The sequence below is a fragment of the Muntiacus reevesi genome, chromosome 2 (assembly GCF_963930625.1).
Source record: "Muntiacus reevesi chromosome 2, mMunRee1.1, whole genome shotgun sequence".
In the NCBI taxonomy this organism is placed as follows: Eukaryota; Metazoa; Chordata; class Mammalia; order Artiodactyla; family Cervidae; genus Muntiacus; species Muntiacus reevesi.
Window position 1 is genome coordinate 198,018,353 of NC_089250.1, and position 21,715 is coordinate 198,040,067.

General features: G+C 37.6%; 1 protein-coding gene across 1 annotated transcript in view; it reads left to right on the forward strand.

Annotated features, from left to right (window-relative positions):
* Nucleotides 1–21,715, forward strand: part of LOC136158513 (phospholipid-transporting ATPase ABCA3-like) — a 240,741-nt gene that overhangs the window by 43,533 nt on the left and 175,493 nt on the right. The window contains exons 7-8 of the mRNA XM_065920320.1: nucleotides 5,258–5,368; nucleotides 6,132–6,249. Of these exons, the coding sequence (XP_065776392.1) occupies nucleotides 5,258–5,368; nucleotides 6,132–6,249 (229 nt within the window). The remainder of the gene's footprint in view (nucleotides 1–5,257; nucleotides 5,369–6,131; nucleotides 6,250–21,715) is intronic.

Below are 21,715 nucleotides of genomic sequence, written 5' to 3' on the forward strand. Positions count from 1 at the left end.
TTTGGGATTGGAATGAAGACTGACCTTTTCCAGTCCTGTGGCCACTGCTGAGTTTTCCAAATTTGCTGACATATTGAGTGCAGCACTTTCACAGCATCATCTTTCAGGATTTGAAATAGCTCAACTGGAATTCCATTACCTCCTCTAGCTTTGTTCATAGTGATGCTTCCTAAGGCCCACTTGACTTTGCATTCCAGGATGTCAGGCTCTAGGTGAGTGATCACACCATCATGGTTATCTGGGTCATGGAGATCTTTTTTCTATAGTTCTTCTGTGTATTCTTGCCACCTCTTCTTAACATCTTCTGCTTCTGTTAGGCCCTTACCATTTCTGTCCTTTATTATGCCCATCTTTGCATGAAATGTTCCCTTAGTATCTCTAATTTTCTTGAAGAGATCTCTAGTCTTTCCCATTCTATTGTTGTCCTCGATTTACATGCATTGATCACTGAGGAAGGCTTTTTAATCTTTCCTTGCTATTCTTTGGAACTCTGTGTTCAAATGGGTGTGTCTTTCCTTTTCTCCTTTGCCTTTAGTGTCTCTTGTTTTCCAGCTATTTATAAGGCCTCCTCAGACAACCATTTTGCCTTTTTGCACTTCTTTTTCTTGGAGATGGTCTTGATCACTGCCTCCTGTACAATATCATGAACTTCTGTCCATAATTCTTCAGGTACTCTGTTTATCAGATCTAATTCCTTGAATCTGTTTGTCACTTCCACTGTATAATCATCAGGGGTTTGATTTAGGTTGAAGCTGGATGGTGTAGTGGTTTTTCCTACTTTCTTCAATTTTGCAAAAGTTTGAATTTTGCAAGAAGGAGTTCGTGATCTGGGTCACAGTCAGCTCCTGGTCTTGTTTTTGCTGACTGTATAGAGTTTCTTGATCTTTGCTGCAAGGAATATAATCAGTCTGAGTTCGGTATTGACCATCTGGTGATGTCCATGTGTAGAGTCATCTCTTGTGTTGTTGCAAGAGGGTGTTTGCCATGATCAGTAAATTCTCTTGACAGAACTGTTAGCCTTTGCCCTGCTTCATTTTGTACTCCAACCCAAACTTGCCTGTTACTCCGAGTATCTCTCAACTTCCTGTGCTTACATTCCAGTCCCATATAATGAAAAGGACATCTTTTTTGGGTGTTAGTTTTAGAAGATCTTGTGGGTCTTCATAGAACCATTCAACTTCAGCTTCCTCAGTATTACTGGTTGGGCATATACTTGGATTACTGTGATGTTGAATGGCTTCCTTGGAAATGAACAGAGATCATTCTGTTGTTTTTGAGACAGCACCCAAGGACTGCATTTTAGACTCTTTTGCTGACCTTGAGGGCTACTCCATTTCTTCTAAGGGTGTTGCCCACAGTAGCAGATATAATGGTCATCTGAATTTAATTCACCCATTCCAACCCATTTTAGTTCACTGATTCTTAAAATAATGATGTTCACTCCTGCCATCTCCTGTTTGACCACCTATTTGCCTTGATTCATGGACCTAACGTTCCAGGTTCCTATTCAATATTGTTCTTTACAACATCAGACTTTACTTCCATCACCAATCACATCTGCAACTGGGTGTTATTTTTGCTTTGGCTCCATCTCTTCATTCTTTCTGGAGTTATTTCTCCACTGTACAGTTCAGTTCAGTCACTCATTCGTAGCCAACTCTTTGCGACCCCATGGACTGCAGCACGCCAGGCCTCCCTGTCCTTCACCAACTCCCGGAGTTTACCCAAATTCGTGTCCACTGAATCAGTGATACTATCCAACCATCTCATCTTCTGTTGTCCCCTTCTCCTCCTGCCTTCAGTCTTTCCCTGTGTCAGGTCTTTTCCAGTGAGTCAGCTCTTCACATCAGGTGGCCAAAGTATTGGAGTTTCAGCTTCAACATCAGTCCTTCCAGTGAACACTCAGGACTGACCTTTAGGATGGACTGGTTGGATCTCCTTGCAGTCCAAGGGACTCTCAAGAGTCTTCTCCAACACCACAGTTCAAAAGCATCAATTCTTCAGCACTCAGCTTTCCTCACAGTCCAACTCTCAGATCCATACATGACCACTGGAAAAACCATAGCCTTGACTAGACGAACCTTTGTTGGCAAAGTAATGTCTCTGCTTTTTAATATGCTGTCTAGGTTGGCCAAAACTTTCCTTCCAAGGAGCAAGCCACTTTTAATTTCATGGCTGCGATCACCATCTGCAGTGATTTTGTAGCCCAAAAAAAATAAAGTCTGCCTCTGTTTCCATTGTTTCTCCATCTATTTGCCATGAAGTGATGGGACCAGATGCCATGATCTTAGTTTTCTGAATGTTGAGCTTTAAGCCAACTTTTTCACTCCCCTCTTTCACTTTCATCAAGAGGCTCTTCAGTTCTTCACTTTCTGCCATAAGCGTGGTGTCATCTGCTTATCTGAGATTATTCATATTTCTCCCAGCAATCTTGATTCCAGCTTGTGCTTCATCCAGCCCAGTGTTTCTCATGATGTACTCTGCAGATAAGTTAAATAAGCAGGGTGACAATATACAACCTTGACGTACTCCTTTTCCTATTTGGAACCAGTGTGTTATTCCATGTCCAGTTCTAACTATTGCTTTCTGACCTGCATACAGATTTCTCAAGAGGCAGGTGGGTCTGGTATTCCCACTTCTTTCAGAATTTTCTGCTCTTCTCCAGTAGCATATTGAGCACCTACCAACCTGGGGAGTTTATCTTTCAGTGTCCTATCTTTTTGCCTTTTCAAAGTGTTCTTGGGGTTATCAAGGCAAGAATACTGAAGTGGCTTGCCATTCCCTTCTCTCGTAGACCATGTTTTGTCAAAACTCTCCACCATGACCCATCCATCTTGGGTGGCCCTAAATGGCATGGCTCATAGTTTCGTTGAGTTAGACAAGACTGTGGTGCATGTGATCAGTTTGATTAGTGTTCTGTGATTGTGGTTTTCATTCTGTCTGCTCTTTGATGGATAAGTGTAAGAGGCTTATGGTAACTTCCTGATGGGAGAGACTGAGTGGGAAACTGGGTCTTATTCTGATGGGTGGGGCAGTGCTCAGTAAATCTTTAGTCCAATTTCATATTGATGGGCAGGGCTGTGTTCCCTCTCTGTTGCCAGACTGGTGAAGGTGATGAAGATAATTGAAGGACCTCCTTCAAAATGTCCTGTGCAGCACTGGGGCATTCAGTGCCCCTGGCCCTGCCACAGTCCACCGCTGACCCATGCCTCACAGTTTAAATTACTGTGATTAATAATTTAAGGCACTAAAGGAAAAAGTAGAGGTGTCCAGGATCCTTAAGACCATCCCTATTTTCTGACATTCACTTGAAGGATTCATGGAACTCAGCATGTAGATATGCTAACAGCTAAGGTATATTTTAATGGTAGAGTAAGTATAGGTGATAGCTGAATCATAAGAGAAAATGACAGGCAAAGCCTAGAGGAATCAACCTGCAGGCTTCCACAAGTAATTTCACAAGAGGTCACACAGGACATACTCTTGCACCAGTGATGAAAATCCAGCAACATATTTGTGATGTTCTTGTCCAGAGAAATCCATTAGAGACCTAGCATCCAAGGTTTTGATTGACATGCTGGTTATATTATATAAGCACCTTTGGCCTACCACATACCAAAATTCCAAACTCCTAGACAGCAGATATCCAGCATACACCATATTATTTGTACAAACAGTTTAGGCACAGTCAGACACACTTATCATTTAGAAAATGTTTTATATCAGTGAAGGGAGTGGTTTATCAGCCAAATTTCCATATACCAACCAAAGGCCAATCTTGCCAACATGCCTTCTTTAAAAATAGTAGTGTCAAGCTTTCTCTTTTCAGCACAACAGATAACATGCATGATCAGATAGGTAATGCTATCAGAAACAGCTGAGCACCAAAGAATTGATGCTTTTGAACTGTGGTGTTGGAGAAAACTCTTGAGAGTCCCTTGGGCTGCAAGGAGATCCAACCAAAGGAAGATTCCAACCTACAGAAAATCAATCCTGAATGTTCATTGAAAGGACTGATGTGGAACCTGAAACTCCAATACTTTGGCCACCTGATGCAAAGAACTGACTCATTTGAAAAGACCCTGATGCTGGGAAAGATTGAAGGTGGGAGGAGGAGGGGACGACAGAGGATGAGAGGGTTGGATGGCACCACCGACTCAATGGACATGAGTTTGAGTCAACTCTGGGAGTTGGTGATGGGCAGGGAGACCTGGTGTGCTGCAGTTCATGGGGTCACAAAGAGTCAGACACCAAGAGCAACTGAACTGAACTGAACTGATCGGAAACAGCAAGCTATAAGGAGTCAAATGAAATTGCTAGAAATTAAAAAATTCATGTCAATGTATGACAAAACCCACTGAAATGTTGTGAAGTGATTAGCCTCCAACTAATAAAAAAATTAAAAATAAATGAAAAGAAGGAAAGAAAGAAAACTAATTGAACATCTATTTGAAAATTTTAAATAAAAGAGAATTTATTCTACAAAAAAAAAAAAAAGCGTGCTGACAAAAATGAAGGCTGCCTTTGACAGACTCATAAGTAGACTTGACCTTGATGAGGAAAGAATCAAAAATTGAATACAAGAAAGTTGAAATTACACAAACTTAAGTGCAAAAAGAAAACACTGTGTAAAGATCCAGAAGAAAATATTGAAAAACTATAGGACACCATCAATGATATAGCGTGTATATAATTGGAATTCAAAAAGGAAATGTGAAAATAGAGTTAAAGAAATAATGGCAGAGACTTTTACAAAATTAGTGGTAGACATCAAACCACAGTTCCAAAAAGCTCAGAGACAAGCTAGAGGGAAGGAAAAGACTCATTGCCTAAAAAGAACAAGTATAAGAAGCACTGCTGACTTCTAATTTACAATTGATTTTTTTAAAAAGGAAAGAAACCATAAACACATTTATCTAATATCCCTGAAAGTGGATGCAATGGAAAAGAGATCTTAATCTCGGTATTTCAAAGTTTAATTTTAAATGCTCTCCATTTTGGTTTAATACTAGGTGTAATGTTGACAAAAGATTTCTGAACTCCAGAGGAAAAGATTTGAATGTCAGTACTGCCCTTACTAACTGCATAAATGTAATCAACTCACATGGCTTTCTGAGCCTTGATTTTTTTTCACTCATAAAATGAAGATATTATCCATTTAAATGTGTTTTTATGATAATTTAGTTTTTAAATGTATGTGAAAATGTTATGAATTGCTGATATATTTAATATTTGATTTGTTTTGAATTTCCTACAGGAGTACCAGCTTACAGTTGGACTTAGAAGTTGGATGATCTGGGCTGCGCATTTCTTCACGTTCTTCTTTTTTTATATCTTTATTGTCTCCTTGATATGTGTGTTAGTTTTTGCCAAGGCAAGTGTTAGTTTCATGCTGCCCAATAGAAATGAGTCATACATGTACTGTTAGGATTTTAGTAGCTACTAGAAATTTTAAAAAGGAAAAGGTGAAATTATTTTCATAATGTATATGATTTAGCCAATATATACAAAATATTATTTCAGTATGCAACAAATTTAAAAATTGAGATATTTTACACTCTTTTCTGTACTAAATACTTATAACTCCAGTGTATGTTTCATATTTAGAGCACATCTCAATTTATGCACTGTATTTTCATTAGAAATATTTCATCTGTATTTGACACTGCTTTATCTTTCAAGTATAAGTTAAAAATAACTAAAATTCAATGAAAATAAAAAGTCAACTCCTCAGTCACACTCACTACTTTCCAAGTGCTTAATGTTTCAAGTGTTTAATAGCTACATGCTGTATATGGCTGTTACATCTAACATTTTAGTTCCAGTGGATTGCAACCTACTGCAACTATCCTTTGAGAAGGAAAAAGTAATCATAGTACGGACTGGTTAGTCTCAGGTTTTCAAGAGAATGAAAAATGGCTTTTATGGAAATTCAGAGACTGCCAAATCTCTGAGATAAACATTAATCTGTAAGAAATAAGTCAATTAGTTAACTTGGCATCTCATTGAGTTTCAGTCACTGGGCAGTGTGATCTGTTTCTTTAAGGCCATAGTTTTCTCCGTCTTCCCTTGTGTTTATATGGTACTGCTTATTACATATTTTACATGATGTCATGATTGTTTTATTGTAGATTTTCAATGATCCAGTCTTCTGCTACAGTGACTATAGTTTCATCTTTGTCTTTCTTATGTGTTATGCCACTGCTTCAATATTCTTTGGCTTTATGGTTAGCACATTCTTTGATAAAGGTAAGTCTAAGACTTCTTCTGTAACAGAATTAACATTTTAATTGACCAAAATAAGGCCATATTTGGGAGCTCCATGTAGCTATCTCACATACAGTCTTGGCATACATTCTAATATAGAAGATGAATTGCACATGAAATGATTTTACAGGAGGTAGAGTGTGCACTGAAATTTAATACGGCCCAATGCATGTGTAAAAACAGTATATAAAATAAGATTGTTACCAGTTGGAACTTAGGATAGATTAAACAGTGCTTCCTGCAGAAGTTGATTTTAAATCACTTCCGAAAGCAAGTCAAGGGAAGGAGGTATTCATTCATTCATTTATTCAGCATGTGCTTTATGTACTTAACATATGGTAAGACTTTGTATCACATACATAGACAAAGGAAAATGATTCTTTGTGAAAGCCCACATGAGAAAGATATATATCATCAGATAACCCCAGATTGGCCTACTACAGATCTTATAGAAATAATTTTCTACTGACAATTTTTAATAACTTCCCCCCAAATTAAGGAATATTTCTTTTTTATACCACACCTTTTAAGCATTATTTCTCCTGTATTTTCTGTATTGAATAAGTATAGTCCCTATTAAATAATTTTAGTGTATAAATATATTTTTGCAGTAAGAATTTTAAGTATCAAAATATAACCTTTAATCCCTTCAGTTCAGTTCAGTCACTCAGTCATATCTGACTCTTTGCCACCCCATGGACTGCAGCACACCAGGCCTCCCTGTCCTTCACCAACTCCTGGAGTTTACCCAAATTCCTGTCCACTGAGTCGGTGATGCCATCCAACCATCTCATCTTCTGTTGTCCCCTTCTCCTCCTGCCTTCAGTCTTTCCCAGTGTCAGGTCTTTTCCAATGAATGAGTTCTTCACATCAGGTGGCCAAAGTATTGGAGTTTCAGCTTCAACATCAGTCCTTCCAATGAACACCCAGGACTGATCTCCTTTAGGATGGACTGGTTGGATCTCTTTGCAGTCCAAGGGACTCTCAAGAGTCTTCTCCAACACCACAGTTCAAAAACATCAATTCTTTGGCGCTCAGCTTTCTCTATACTCCAACTCTCACATCCATACTTGACTACCTAAAAAAACCATAGCCTTGACTAGACGGACCTCTGTTGGCAAAGTAATGTCTCTGCTATTTAATATGCTATCTAGGTTGATCATAACTTTCCTTCCAAGGAGCAAGCCTCTTTTAATTTCATGGCTGCAGTCACCATCTGCAGTGATTTTGGAGCCCAAAAATATTAAAGTCAGCCACTGTTTCCCCATCTATTTGCCATGAAGTGATGGGACCAGATGCCATGATCTTAGTTTCCTGAATGTTGAGCTTTAAGCCAACTTTTTCACTCTCCTCTTTCACTTTCATCAAGAGGCTCTTCAGTTCTTCTTCACTTTCTGCCATAACGGTGGTGTCATCTGCTTATCTGAGGTTATTGATATTTCTCCCAGCAATCTTGATTCCAGCTTGTGCTTCATCCAGCCCAGTGTTTCTCATGATGTACTCTGCAGGTAAGTTAAATAAGCAGGGTGACAATATACAGCCTTGACGTACTCCTTTTCCTATTTGGAACCAGTGTGTTATTCCATGTCCAGTTCTAACTGTTGCTTCCTGACCTGCATATTATCACAAATATCACTGATTGGTTTTCATAATTCACAATTAGTATTTGGAATTGTGATGAAAGGAATTAACATAACAGCCCTGAAATTCATTTCCTTAGAAAACTTTCCTAGAAAGGTTGGCCTTTGCTTGGCATCTAAGAACTTAAATTTTTAGAAGATTCTCCCCATTCTCTTAATAGTAAGAGTGGCTCATGGTTCCTAAAGTGCTTGTGCAAGCAGTTTTTATACTAAACACAGGCTTGCTTTCTGGGAGTCTTGAGTCTTGATATGTGTTAGGTACACCTGTGTGACAAGCTCCCAACAAAAACCTTAGTCCTTCAATCTCTAATGACTATCTGGCCAACAATGTTTTATATATGTTGTCACAGTTCCTTGCTAGAGGAATTAAGCATAACCTGTGTGATTTCACTAAGAGAGAACTCTTGTAAACTTGTGCCTGTTTCCATCTGCACTTTGCCACGTGCTCCTTTTCCCTTCAATGATTGTGCTTTGTATCCTTCCATTGTTATTATAGCATTATTATTTATTCATCATAACTCTTGAGTATGACTATATGCTATATCCTTGAATTGTCCTAGAAAGTGACTGAATCCAGAGGTGGTCTTGAGGACCTCAACAAAACAATTAACAAAATCATGGATAAAGAAAAGTAGTATGTTGAGCTAAAACAGAAAGTGATATGTTGAAAATCAAAATAAGATTGTCAGACAAGAGTCAATGTATTTATAAAAACTTAAGAAAAAGGACTTTTATCTCTGGTGGTATAATAGACTAAATATTTAGAATGACTCTTCCCATCTAAAACAATTAAAATATTAGTTAATATTTTTAAACTTATTTTTCAGTTCAGTTCAGTTGCTCAGTCATGTCCAACTCTTTGTGACCCCATGGGCTGCAGCACGCCAGGCTTCCCTGTCCCAGAGCTTACTCAAGCTCATGTCCATCAAGTCGGTGATGCCATCCAACCATCTCATCCTCTGTCATCCCCTTCTTCTCCCTCTTTCAATCTTTTCCAGCATCAGGGTCTTTTCCAGTGAGTCAGTTCTTCACATCAGTTGGCCAAAGTATTTGAGTTTCAGCTTCAGTCTTTCCAATGAATATTCAGAACTGATTTCCTTTAGGATTGACTGGTTTGACTGCGCTTTATTGACTACACCAAAGCCTTTGACTGTGTGGGCCTCACCAAACTGTGGGAAATTCTTAAAGAGATGGGACTACCAGACCACCTTACCTGCCTCCTGAGAAATCTTCATGCAGGTCAAGAAGCAACAGTTAGAACTGAACATGGAACAACAGACTGGCTCCAAATGGGGAAAGGAGTACATCAAGGCTGTATATTGTCACCCTACTTAGTTAATTTATATGCAGAATGCATCATGTGAAATGCCAGGCTGGATGAAGCACAAACTGGAATCAAGATTGCCAGGAGAAAACCTCAGATACATAGATGACATCACCTTTATGGCAGAAAGTGAAGAAGAACTAAACAGCCTCTTGTTGAAAGTAGAAGAGGAGAGTGAAAAAACTGACTTAAAACTCAACATTCAGATCGTGGCATCTGATCCCATCACTTCATGGCAAATAGATGGGGAAACAATGGGAACAGTGACAGATTTTATTTTGGAGGGCTCCAAAATCATGCAAAAGGTGACTGCCGTCATGAAATTGAAAGACACTTGCTCCTTGGAAAAAAAGCTATGACAAACCTAGACAGCATATTAAAAAGCAGAGACATTGCTTTGCCAACAAAGGTCCATCTACTCAAAGCTATGGTTTTTCCAGTAGTCATATATGAATGTGAGAGTTGGACTGTAAAAAAAGCTGAAAACCGAAGAGTTGATGCCTCTCAACTGTGGTGTTGGAGAAGACTCTTGAGAGTCCCTTGGACTGCAAGGAGATCAAACTTATTTTTAATTCAACCCAAGTTCTCCTCAAAATTAAAAATCTCGGATATAACAGTGAATAAGAATAGAAAGTCCCTGAAAGTTATAAAGAAAAAGAAGGGCTGCTTAGAAATCTTGAAACTTGAGGAATTGACTTGACCTTTACTTCCTTGGAATTTCTTACTGCTACTCATATATCTTTGAAAAAGCACTTCAGAAGTGTCTAGTCTATAACTAACAGCATACAAAAAGTTCCACACAAAGCCTGTTTCCCCACAGCAAAAGACTAGGAAATTGGTGCCTTAACAATAGAAAAGATTTTGGCAATACTTGCCCTATTCCAGCCCAACACTAAGTGAAAAACTGCTGCACCTCTATATTCATGGCTGAGTCAGTCAAGAAAGAAGTTGATCCTCCATCTCAATCCCATCTTTCCAGAGTCAGGCACTATTCAATTAATAATTCCCTTGCCAGTTTACTGCCATCAGTGTCCAGTAGTGAATTGAGTTTCCATCCACATACAGTATCAGTAATCCTTGAGGTAGTACAAATCGGTTCTAATAAGCATCCTTGCCATCAGCTAACCTTCCACATCTACCCAACAGCAATAAGAAGCTGAACAAGTGTGGTGCCAAACTAGTCAGAACTCCTTCCACGTCTCCCATCGTGTAGCATCAGTGAAGCCCAGTAGAGAGCGAAGCTTCCTCAGTCAGAGGTTAAAAGGTGGTATGCGTCAGTGCTCCACTTTCATAAAGGTGTTAGCAAGGCCAGAGAGAGGTCTGAACTTCCACCTCATCTGTCTGCAGTGAGGCAGTGTATATCAGTACCCTGCTTTTCCCAGGGAAGTGTCAGCAGGGAAGAGGAACAGCCACACCCATCTGACCTTGTGTGCTGCCTGCTTTTAAAAAAGATTAGGATTCATAGTCTCATTTTACCTAAAATGCTTAGGACATGATAGAAAATAACTCATACAAAGAACCAGGAAAATCACAATATTAATGAGAAATGACATTCATGGCAAAAGACACAGCACTAAGGTGAAGCAGGTATTATAATTGTAGGCAAGCGATATAAGCAGCCATCATAAAAATGGCTTCAGCAAGAAATTATGAAAACAAATGGGAAAATACAAATCTCAGCAAAGAAATAGAAATTATATAAAAAACAAATGGAAATCATAGAAAAATATAATAGCAAGTTTAAATCTTAAGTAGAATAAAGATAAGATAGAATAAGTCAAATTGAAGACAGTTTCAGTAGACTCACATTCTGAATAAAGAGAAAATACACTGCAAAATATGTAGAATCTCAAAGACATGTAGGACAATAACCACATATCTAACACTTATTTGTATCAATGGAGTTTCAAAAGAAGAGTAGGAAAAATGTGGGACTGAAAAAGTTTTCAAAATAAAAAAGTATTCAAAAAAATAATGGCTGAAATTTTATCAAGTCTGGTGAAAGACAGACATACACTGTCTCAAGGAACTGGGTAACACCAAATTGGATAAATTCGAAAAAATTCATGCCAAGACACATCATAATTAAACTTTTGAAAACTAAAGACCATGAAAAAAAACCTAACAAGCAGACAGAAAAAATAATGCATTATTTATAGAAGAATGTCAGTTTGAATAACAACACTTCTCATCTAAACTAGAAGGAAACAGCATGTTTTTCCAAGTGTTGAAGAAAAGAAATACCAACAATGAACTCTGTATCCAGGAAAACTATCCTCCAGGAATGAATAGGAAATAAATCCTTAGAAGAAGGAAGACAAAGATTTGTTCTTTACAAAACTACCATTAAAGAATGGCTAAAGGAAGTTTCCTGAGCAGAAAGGAGATAACAGAAATCTCTGAACTCCACAAAGAAAAGAACATGTAAATGGGTAAAAATAGGCATAAGTATAAGAGACCGTTCTACTTCTTCTGTGTTTATTAGATCAGATTTATAGATGAAACAAAGTTATAACATCATCCATCAAATGTGGTGTTCAATTTAAGTAAGGAAAATAGTTAAAGACAGTTAAAAGAGTTTTAAAGTGAATAGCCCTGCTTACTTAACTTATATGCAGGGTACATCATGCAAAACGCCAGCCTGGATGAAGCACAAGCTGGAATCAAGATTGTCAGGAGAAATATCAATAACCTCAGATACACAGATGACACCACCCTTATGGCAGAAAGTGAAGAAGAACTAAGGAGCCTTTTGATGAAGGTGAAAAAGGAGAGTGAAAAAGCGGGCTTAAATCTCAACATTCAAAAAAAAGCGAAGATCATGGCATCTGGTCCCATCACTTCATGGCAAACAGATGGAGAAACAATGGAAAGTGACAAACTTTATTTTTGGGGGCTCCAAAATCACTACAGATGGTGACTGCAGCCATGAAATTTAAAAAGGCTTGCTCCTGGGAAATAGAGCTATGACCAACCTAGAGAGCATATTAAAAAGCAGAGACATTACTTTGCCAACAAAGGTCCGTCTAGTCAAGGCCATGATTTTTCCAGTAGTCATGTATGGATGTGAGAATTGGACTGTGAAGAAAGCTGAGCGCCAAAAATTTGATGCTTTTGAACTGTGGTGTTGGAGAAGACTCTTGAGAGTCCCTTGGACAGCAAAGAGATCCAACCAGTCCACCCTAAAGGAAATCAGTCCTGAATATTCATTGGAAGGACTGATGCTGAAGCTGAAACTCCAATACTTTGGCAACCTGAAGCGAAGAACTGACTCATTTGAAAAAACCCTGATCATGGGAAAGATTGAAGGCAGGAGGAGCAGGGCAGGACAGAGGATGAGATGGTTGGATGGCATCACTGTCTCAATGGACATGAGTTTGAGCAAGCTCCAGGAGTTGGTGATGGACAGAGAAGCCTGGCATGCTGCTGTCTGTGGGGTCACAAAGAGTCGTATATGTCTAAGTGACTGAACTGAACTGAGTGTAGAGAAGTGGAAGTAAGTGGAAGTAAGATTTATGTAACTTAGAATTGTAAAATGCAGAATTTGGAGTTCTGTGAAGGAATGCTGGCAGCCACCAGGAGTTGGAAGAGGTAAGGAGTGTCATCTTCCCTAGAGTCTTCAGAATGTGTGTAGTCCTGCTGACACCATGCTCTTCTGCATATCTGCATTCCTGGCCTTCATTACTAGGTCTATATTGAGGGCCTTTGGCTGAGGTCTTTGCAATTACCTCTGCAGAGACTTCTTTGATGTGTGAAATCTTGAAGACACTTCTCTTCACTCTGACTTAGCACTCAGAACTTTTCTACTCCTAGTCTTCCACTAGCCTTTCATAAGTCCAGAAAACTTAAGAAGCCTTTTATTCAGGGCTTCCTCAACAGTTAGTTGAGTAAGCCCCCTCCCCCACCACCTCTGTGATGACCTATGTGACTCTCAACCACTGTTTCAATCCATGGAGAAAATGGAATAAGAAAGTTTGTGCTTTCTCCAGTTTTAGGTTTTTTCTTATACTATTGCAGTAAGTGATTAAAGGCTTCACTGTTTGGTTTCTTGCTTTAATTGACTACTCCTACTCCTACACCTGGTATTTACTGGCAGTAGCCACAGGTAAGTAGATGAGAGCAATTTTGTTTTACTGCATTAGCCCCTCTTTCAAGCTATTTCAGCTCAGACATGAGAGATAACCTCAGCCCATGACTTGTCCCTGAAGGAGGGCTAGGGTAAGAGAAAGTGGGACAAACATCTGATATTCCTGGCCATTTTCTGTTACCTGAAGAACTACTTTTTCTCTTGCAACACATGGAGTGCTGAAAAAACTGGAACAGAACAGAAGCCTGGAGCAATTAGAAACGAAGAAAAAGATGAGCAGTTTCCTGTGATCCACATGACTCTCTGAGAGTTAGAGAACACACAGAACTGAAGGCACAGAACTGAAGGCACAGAGGCTTCTCCCCAAGAAGGGAGAGAGGAGTTGAGAATAGCTACAATTCCTCTGCCTTTCAATACAGTCCCTGAGGGGCTTGTTTCAGAGCATGCAGGGAGCACTGCAGAAGTTGACACAGTCTTGGTGAACAGGGCAGCTAAGAACAAAGGAATTGGGGCAGGCAGCATCCTACAACCAGAACAGATCTGCAAGATTTACGGAAGGTGTAGAACTGAGGATTTTTCTCCAGGAGGAAGAGAATCTAGTGGATTGTGGCTCCCAACATCTCTAGCCTTCCAGGGCACAGTGCAAGGGTCTGGTTTCTGTCTTGCTTCACGTGGAGCACTGACTAAACTGTCATAGACTGTAGGGGGAGTGAAAGAATATGAGCTCCTTAAGGGAAATATATATATACTGGACATGGGGCAGCTAAGAACAAATGCCCAGAATCTAACTGGATTGAATGGTAGTCTTTCACAATCAGAGCCGGTCCTTAAAGACTGAGAGAAGTAGAAGTTTATTAAAATGTGCATACACTAATGGAAAGCAACAAAGAACAGGAAGAACCATGAAAACATGACAAAATAATACACAAACTCACATGAGAGAGACACACAGAAATAAATATGTAGTAACCTACCATGAGAAAGGATATCTTAACTGCATGGGGTGAAATTCAAAATAGTTATTTTAAACTCAAGTTACAAAAGGACAAAAACATAACTAAATTAATTCAGAAAAATGATACATAAACTGAGAATGCCAACAGGAATGGTTTTTTAAGAATAACCAAATAGAAATTTTTAGTCAAAGTGTTTAATAATTGAACTGAAATGTTTGCTGCTGCTGCTGCTGCTGCTGCTAAGTCAATTCAGTCATGTCCAACTCTATGTGACCCCATAAACGGCAGCCCACCAGGCTCCACTATCCCTGGGATTCTTCAGGCAAGAACACTGGAGTGGGTTGCCATTTCCTTCTCCAGTGCATGAAAGTGAAAGTGAAGTCGCTTAGTCGTGTCCGACTCTTCACGACCCCATGGACTGCAGCCCACCAGGCTCCTCCGTCCATGGGATTTTCCAGGCAAGAGTACTGGAGTGGGGTGCCATTGCCTTCTCTGGAAATGTTTGCTAAGATGATTCAAAAACCAGCTTTATCAAGCAGAAGAAATTATCAGTTAATTTCAATATAGGACATTTGAAATTATCAATTTAGAAGCTCAAAGAGAAAAAAATGAAAGTCTAAGCGATTAAGGGGCACATAAAAATGAATATATAAATAAATATATATATATATAAAATGAGAACCTCAGAAGGAGAAAAGAAAAGGAAATAGAAAAGTTATTGAATGAAATATGGTAACAATTTCTCTGATCTGGAGAGATAAGTGAACATCCAGACTCATGAAGCCTCAAAATAAACACCAGACATGATGAACCAAAAAAAGTCTACATTGTCTCAATGTCTCAGTTATAATCAAATGGTCAGAACTAAAAGAAAAACATACAATTTTGAAAGCAGGAAAAGAAAAACGAATGATCATGTTCAAGGAACTCCTTGTAAGCAGAAACCATGAAAGCCAGGAAGGAATGAGATGATACATTTGAAGTGCTAAAAGAAAACTGCCAACTAAGAATGCTATCCTAAGCAAAACTGTACTTTAAAACTGAAGGAATAGACAAAATTGGAATTTACCACCACTATATCTGCATTATAAGAAATTCTACAGGGTCTTCTTTAATTTGAAACAGAAGGATGATAAAGAGCAGTGCGAAGCATGTGAAAGCACAGACTCACTGATACAGGCAAATGTCTAGACAGATACAGTATTGTAATATTTTAATGATAGTAAATAAATCCTTTTTAATTGTACTGTAAAAGTTAAAGTATTAAGAATAAACATTTTTAAATTCTTGATATATAACAATGTAAAAGATGGAATTAGCAAACTTTGAGGGGAGAATTGAAAGTGTAGACTTATGCACTTGAAATTGTTATTGGTGTAAATGAGATAGTTATAAGATATTTTAAGTAAGTAAAATCCAAAATACATACATACGAAAAAGAGAGACAAAACATCTCACTACAAAAGATCAACAAATCACAAAGGAAGATAGCAAGAGAGTAAAAGACACAAAGAATGACAGATCCGACAGAAACGAGTAGCAAAATGGGAATAGTAGTCCTTATCTGTCCATAATAACTAAAACATAAATGAATTAAACATGCCAATCAGAAAACAAAGAATGAACACACACAAAAAAAGATATAATGATTTATTGTCTACAAAGAATTACTTTAGAATTAAAAGCACCCTTACGTTCACAATGAAGGGATGCAAATATACATTACATAAAAATATTGACCAAAAAATAGAGATGGTAGCTACACTTAGAACATAAAAATAGATTTTAAGTTAAAAATTCACAAGGAACAAAAGAGGACATTACATGATGACAAAAAGTTCAATGCATCAAGAAGAAATAACTTATATATGAACCAACCATCAGAATACCTAAGTATATAAAGCATATATTGAAATACATTTAAGGGAGAAATAGCAATACAGTTGGAGGAGAAAACTTCAATATCCCCACTTTCAAAAATGGATAGATCATCTAGAGAGAAAAATCAGTAAGGAAACAAGATTTGAGCACCATTGACCAAATGAACTCAACAGACACACACAGTACATTTCACCCGATAACAGAATATAGTCTTCTGAAGTGTATGTGGAGTATAGTCTAGAGCCTAACACATTAGGTCAGAAAACAAGTCATTAAAAACTTAAGAAGATTGAAATTCCATTTACTTTTCAATCACAATGGAATAAAAAAAAAAAAAAAACCTTACAATTTGTGAATTTTAAAAAACACAACCAGTTTTTGGTCAGAGAAGGAGTCAATATAAGAAAATATCTTCAGGGAAATGAAAACAAATAGAATCATACCAAAACTTTTGGGATGCAGGAAAAGCAGGACTGAGAGAAAGTTTATAGCAATAAACATTCATTTAAAAAGGTTAGAAAGGTCAAACAGATAACCTAATTTTACATATAGTATTGGAATTTCTAGTCAGACAATTGGGCAAGAAGAAGAAGTACAAGTTATCCAGATAAGAGAAAGTAAAAATATCTCTCTTTGCTGACTATGTAATCTGATATGTGGAAAATCCTAAAGACCACACACACACACAGTTGCTACTAATAAATTCACTGTCAAGCAGAACGCCTACACAGACATTTATCTAAAGAAGACAGACAGATGGCTAATAAACACATGAATGTATGCTCAATATCACTCAGTATAAGAGAAATGCAAACCAAAATCACCATGAAGTATCATCTCACACCGATCAGAATGGCTGTCATCAAAAAGTCAACAATAAATGCTGAGAGGATGTAGAGAAAAGGGAACCCTATTAAAGTGTTGGTGGGAATGCAAATTAATACAACCACTATGGAGAACAGTATGGAGATGCCCTTAAAATCTAGGAATAAAACTACCATATAACAGAAATCCTACTACTAGGCATATACCCTGAGGAAGCTAGAATTTGAAAGACACATGTATCCCTCCAAAAATCACTGTGGACAGTGACTGCAGTCATGAAATTAAAAGATGCTTGCTTCTTGGAAGAAAAGCTATGACAAACCTAGAGAGGATATTAAAAAGCAGAGACATCACTTTGCCAACAAAGTTCCATATAGCCAAATCTATGGATTTTCCAGTAGTCAGGCACAGATGTGAGAGTTGGACCCTAAGTCTGGCTGAGCACCAAAGGATTGATGCTTTCAAACTGTGGTGCTGGAGAACACTCTTGAGAGTCCCTTGAACAGCACGGAGATCAAATAAGTCAATCCTAAAGGAAGTTAACCCTGGATATTCATTAGAAGGATTGATGCTGAAGTTAAAGCTCCAATACTTTGGTCACCTGATCTAAAGAGCCGACCTTTTGGAAAAGACCCTGATGCTGGGAAAGATTGAGGGCAGAAGGAGAAGTGGGCAATAGGGGATGAGATGGTTGGATGGCATCATTGACTCAATGGAAATGAGTTTGAGCAAACTCTGGGAGATAGTGAAGGACAGGGAAGCCTGGTGTGCTACAGCCCATGGGGTCACAAAGAGTTGGACACGAGTGAGTGAACAACAACAAAACCTCAGTGTTCATTGCAGCACTATTTACAACAGCTTGGACATGGAAGCAACCTAGATGTCCATCAGCAGATGAATAGATAAAGAAGTTGTGGTATGTATGCACAGTGGAATATTACTCAGCTATAAAAAGGAATACATTTGAGGCAGTTCTAATGAGGTGCATGAACCTAGAGCCTGTTATACAGAGGGAAGTAAGTCAGAAAGAAAAAGACAAATACCATATGATCTGTGGAATCCAGAAAGATGTACTAAGGACCGTATGTGCACGGCAGCAAAGGTGACACAGGCATAAAGAACAGACTTTTGGATTTAGTGGGAGAAGGAGTAGGTGGGATGATTTGAGAGAATAGCATTGAAACATTCATTACCATATGTAAAACAGATAGTCGTTGGGAGTTTGATGTATGACAGAGGGCAACCAAAGCTAGTGCTCTGTGAAAACCTGGAGGGATGGATTGAGGAGGGAGGTGGGTACAGGATGGAGGGGACAAATGTATGCCCTATGTTTGATTCATATTAATGTAAGGCAAAAACCATCACAATATTGTAAACAATTATCCTCCAATTTAAATAAATTTTTAAAAATAAATTCACTAAAGTAACTGATACAAAAATCAATTATATTTTTATATATTGACAATGAACTACTCAGAAAAGAAATTAAAGAAATCTTCCCTCTTACAATAGCATCAAAAAGAATAAAATTAACCAAGGAGGTGAAAGACTTGTTCACTTAAAACTGTAAGTCATTGGCCAGAAATTGAAAATTGGAGCAAGTACAAATAAAAGGAAAGATATCCTGTGCTTATGGATTGAAAGTCTTAGTACTTTTTCTTGCGTTTTTTAAGATATTTTAGTTTTATTAGTGTATAGTTTATTTGCAATATTGTGTTTTATGTGTACAACAAAGTAATTCTGTTATGCATATTAATATATGTATACCCACTCTCTTTAAGATTCTTTTCTCAGGTTATCACAGAATATTGAATAGAATTCCCTGTGCTATACAATATATCCTTGTCGGTTATCTATCTTGTGTATATAGTGTGCGTTTGTTCATCCCAAGTTCCTGATTTATCCCTTACCCTAACCTTCTCCCCTGGTAGACATAGCTTCATATTCTAACACTGTAAGTCACTTTTGCTTTGCAAGTAACTTCATCAGTCCCATTTTTAAGTTCCACATATAAGTATTTATTTTCCCTACTATTTTTCAATTCTCTATTTTATTTATTTCTGCCATAATCTTTATTATTAGCATTTCCTTCTTTATTCCAGCTTTCAATTTTTTATTAATAGTTTTCAATTTTGTTTGTTTTTGTCAAGCTCCTTAAGTTGTGAGGTTAATTTACTGATTGGAGACCCTACCTCTTTTTCAAAGCAGTTATAGCTATAATTTGGCCCCTTAGTACTGATTTTAATTCATTTAATGTTATGCTTTCATTTTCATTTATCTCTATATACCTTTTAATTTCTCTTGCTATTTCTTTTTTGATCCATTGGTTGTCCAGGAGTGTACTGTTTAACTTCCACAAAATTGTAAATTTTTCAATTTTCTTTCCAGTATTCTAGTCCTGTTGTAGTTGAAGAAGATCATTTATATGATATTTATCTTAACTCAAAAGTTTTGTGATTTGATTTGTGGCCTAACAAATGCTCTATACTGAAGACTGTCCTGTGTGCAGTTGGCTAAAAGAAGCGCTACTGTATTCCTTTGGAGCCTATAGTGAAGAATGCATTTTCTTGCTTTTTTCCCATTTTTGAAAACAGTCAACATTTCTTGGCTTATGAACTCTTTTGGCTATTGCATCATTCCAACCTCTACTTTGATCATCACATAATCTCTGACTCAGACTCTCCTGCATTCCTCTTTTTAAGTTGAGGTATAGTTGATACAGTAATACTAGCTTTAATAATTGTACGTGAATTTGCTTTTACTGGAGATCTTTGCTTGTTCATATAGACTCAACTATATTTCTTTCAACCTGAAAGACTCCAGGACAGGTAATTTTTATTTATTTGTTACTCATTTCTCCTTCATCTTAAAAGAACAACTTGAAGCATTAAGAATTCTTGGTTTTTACTATTTTTTTTCCTTGAGAAATCTGAATATATTCACCCACAGCCTCCTGACCTTCAAACTTTCTGTTTAGAAATTCTTCCAATAATCATATGGGGATCTTTGCATGTGATCCTCTTCTCTTGCTCCTTTCCAAACTCTGTCTTTAGATTTTAACAGTTTGATTACAGTGAGTCTCAGTGTCAGTCTTCTGAAGGTCGTGCTACTTAGAGTGTGTTAAGCTTCTTGAATAATATTCGTGTTTCATCAAGTTTGGGAAAATGTCATCCACTATTGCTTCAAATAATTCCTCCTTTATTCTGTCTTCTTTTTCTTGCACTCTGACAGTGCTTATGTTGGTCCATTTAATGTTATCCCACAGATCCCTACACTGTTTGCTTTTCTTCAATCTTATTACCTTATATTACTCATAACTGAACTTTTCAATTGTATTGTCTTAAAGTTCACTGAGTCCCCTGCCTGTGAAAATTCAATTTTGAAACACTCTACCGAATATTCGTTGCTTTTATTGTATTATTCAGCTTCCGAATTTCTCTATTCCTTTCTATGTTTTCACCTCTTTATTGATATTTTGTTTTGTTCATACATCATTTTCTTGAGTTTATCCTCATCTTTCTTTAGCTGTGTGAGCATCTTAGAACATTTGTCTAAATCTGTTTATCTAGAAAGTCCACCATCTGGTCTTTCTCAGGGATAACTGCTGTTGATTTATTTTCTCCTTTCTTGTTTTTCTGTATTCCTTGTCAATTTTTTCAAAACTTGACATTTAAATTTAAATTTATAATGTGGTAATCTGGAATTCAGATTCAATTATCACATTGAATTATCACAATTATCACAATTGAATTATCACAATTGTGTTAGGTTGGCTATTACCAAGATTGCAAAATATAGCATGTGTTGGTGAAGATATGGAGAATTAAGAACAATTATATACAGTTGATGGAATATACATTGTTGTAGCCACTCTGTAGAACAGTTTTGAGGCTTCTCAAAAAATTACAGATAGAGTTACCATAAGATAACAGCAATCCCACTTCTAGGTATACATCCAAAGGAATTGAAATTACTTCTCAAAGAGATATCTGTACCCCAGTATTCATTACAGCATTATTTAAAATAACCAAGACATGGAAGCAACCTAGTTATAACTCAAAAGATAGATTTTTAATTTATTTTTAACTTTTTTTGGTGATGAGGTATAGCTGATTAATAGGCTTCCCTGGTGACTCAGATGGTAAATAATCTGCCTGCAATGCAGGAGATGTAAGAGACTCGGGTTCAATCCCTGGGTCTGGAAGATGCCCCTGGAGAAGGAAATGGCAACCCACTTCAGTATTCTTGCCTGGAGAATTCCATGGACAAAGGAACCTAGTGGGCTACGATTAATCCATGGGGTTGCAAAGAGTCAGACATGACTGAGCGACTAATACTGTCATAGCTGATTAACAAGTTTGTGATAGTTTCAGGTTACAGTTGAGGACTCATCCATACATATACAGGTATCCATTCTCCCCCAAACTCCCTTCCCATCCAGTTTGCCACATAACATTGAGCAGAGTTCCCTGTGATATACAGTAGGTCATTATTGGTTATCTGCTTTAAATATAGCAGTGTGTACAGGCTGATCCTAAACTCCTTAATTATCCCTTCCTCCATCCTTTGCACTTCAGTGATAAGTTCATTCTCTAAGTGTGTGAGTCTGTTTCTGTTCTATAAATGCTTCAATGAGCATTGCAGTGCATGTATCCTTCTGGACCATGTTTTTTTCTCCAGGTATATGCCCAGCGTTGGGATTGCAGGGTCATATGATAGATCTGCTTTTAGTTTG